The sequence below is a fragment of the Phytophthora cinnamomi genome (genome assembly GCF_018691715.1).
Source record: "Phytophthora cinnamomi strain GKB4 chromosome Unknown Contig131, whole genome shotgun sequence".
Taxonomy (NCBI): Eukaryota; Oomycota; class Peronosporomycetes; order Peronosporales; family Peronosporaceae; genus Phytophthora; species Phytophthora cinnamomi.
This window is the reverse complement of record NW_027151064.1, coordinates 383676-384759: the sequence shown is the minus strand read 5'-3', so window position 1 is coordinate 384759 and position 1084 is coordinate 383676. Positions and strand designations below refer to the sequence as shown.

At 59.9% G+C, this 1084-nt stretch overlaps 1 protein-coding gene across 1 annotated transcript; it reads left to right on the top strand.

Moving 5' to 3' along the window:
* Window positions 1–876, top strand: IUM83_17649 (uncharacterized protein; the record flags this gene model as incomplete). Its single annotated transcript, XM_067942611.1, has 1 exon — window positions 1–876. The coding sequence occupies one exon, from the start codon at window positions 1–3 to the stop codon at window positions 874–876; it is 876 nt and encodes a 291-aa protein (XP_067779931.1).
* Window positions 877–1084: the final 208 nt, after the last annotated feature.

The window sequence follows — 1084 nt, the reverse complement described above, 5'->3', positions numbered from 1 at the left end:
ATGGCAGACACTTTGTCAAGCTGGAATGCCTTTGTTGAGAACTTCAACAAGAGGCCGAGTGCTTACCGTGATCGGATTAAGCAAGCGCGTGATCGCTTCGAGACGTACTCGAAGCGTGGAAAGCTGGAGCAACTTCATGTTGCTGCTGAGGAGGTTAATGTGCCGTGCGCTGTGCCCGAGGGCTTTCAGTGCACGAAGTGCTTTCCAGGCGCGGTCCGCTTGAGCGACCGCGACCTGAACGGGTACACGTCATTCCGTGTGCCCGAGAGTCTCAAAGAGCTCCGTGCTAAGTTCTTAGCACGTGAGGGTTCGGGCGCTAGCGATGATCGCAGCGCTCGTGTTACTTCCGCTGCGCCAGTGCGTACTGCTCCTCGTACGCCCTCACCATTTCCGGAACGTCCTCCAGCAAGACGTTCCGCGGCTCCCATGTATCTCGATGGGGAGGAAATCCTCTCCAACGAATACGAAAACGAGCCTCTTGAGGGTTCGTTTTCGGGATACTATGGTCAACAATCCGCTCAACAATCCAGCGGGTTGAGCCGCGGGCGTCACGGATCGGCGGTGGCGGGGGTGGGAACACGCCCCGGGTATGATCAGCCCCGGGCTGATCAGTATGCGCCTCTCCACGACCGGGTGACCGTCGTGGAGCGTCTGCAGGGCGCTGAGTTCGCCGCCCTAAAACAGGAGCTGGCGAACCAGAAGGCCCAAGTCGCGGCGGTCTCGCAGACCGCCTCGAATATCCAGGTCGAGCTGGGGACCCAGATGAAGGGGTTGCTCCAGCGCGTCCGCGCGCTGGAGGAGAGGCTGCTCGTCGCCGAGGCCAAGTCCTCCGCTTCTGCCTCGGCTCCTGCCGAGGCTTCGGGTCAGCCGAGCTAGATGGCTCGTGCCGCAGGTATGGCTTCAGCCGTCCGACGTAGAAGGTCGGATGGAGGCGCATGCTAGACGGTATGTCTAGCGTGTATGCGTTGCCGTGCCGTGCCAACACAGTGAACGGCCCGATGAAGCGCGGAGCAAGCTTGCTTGCTCCGAAATCCGAAACTGCATGTCTAGGCAGGTTTTGTGTAGCTAACAAGACTAATGAACC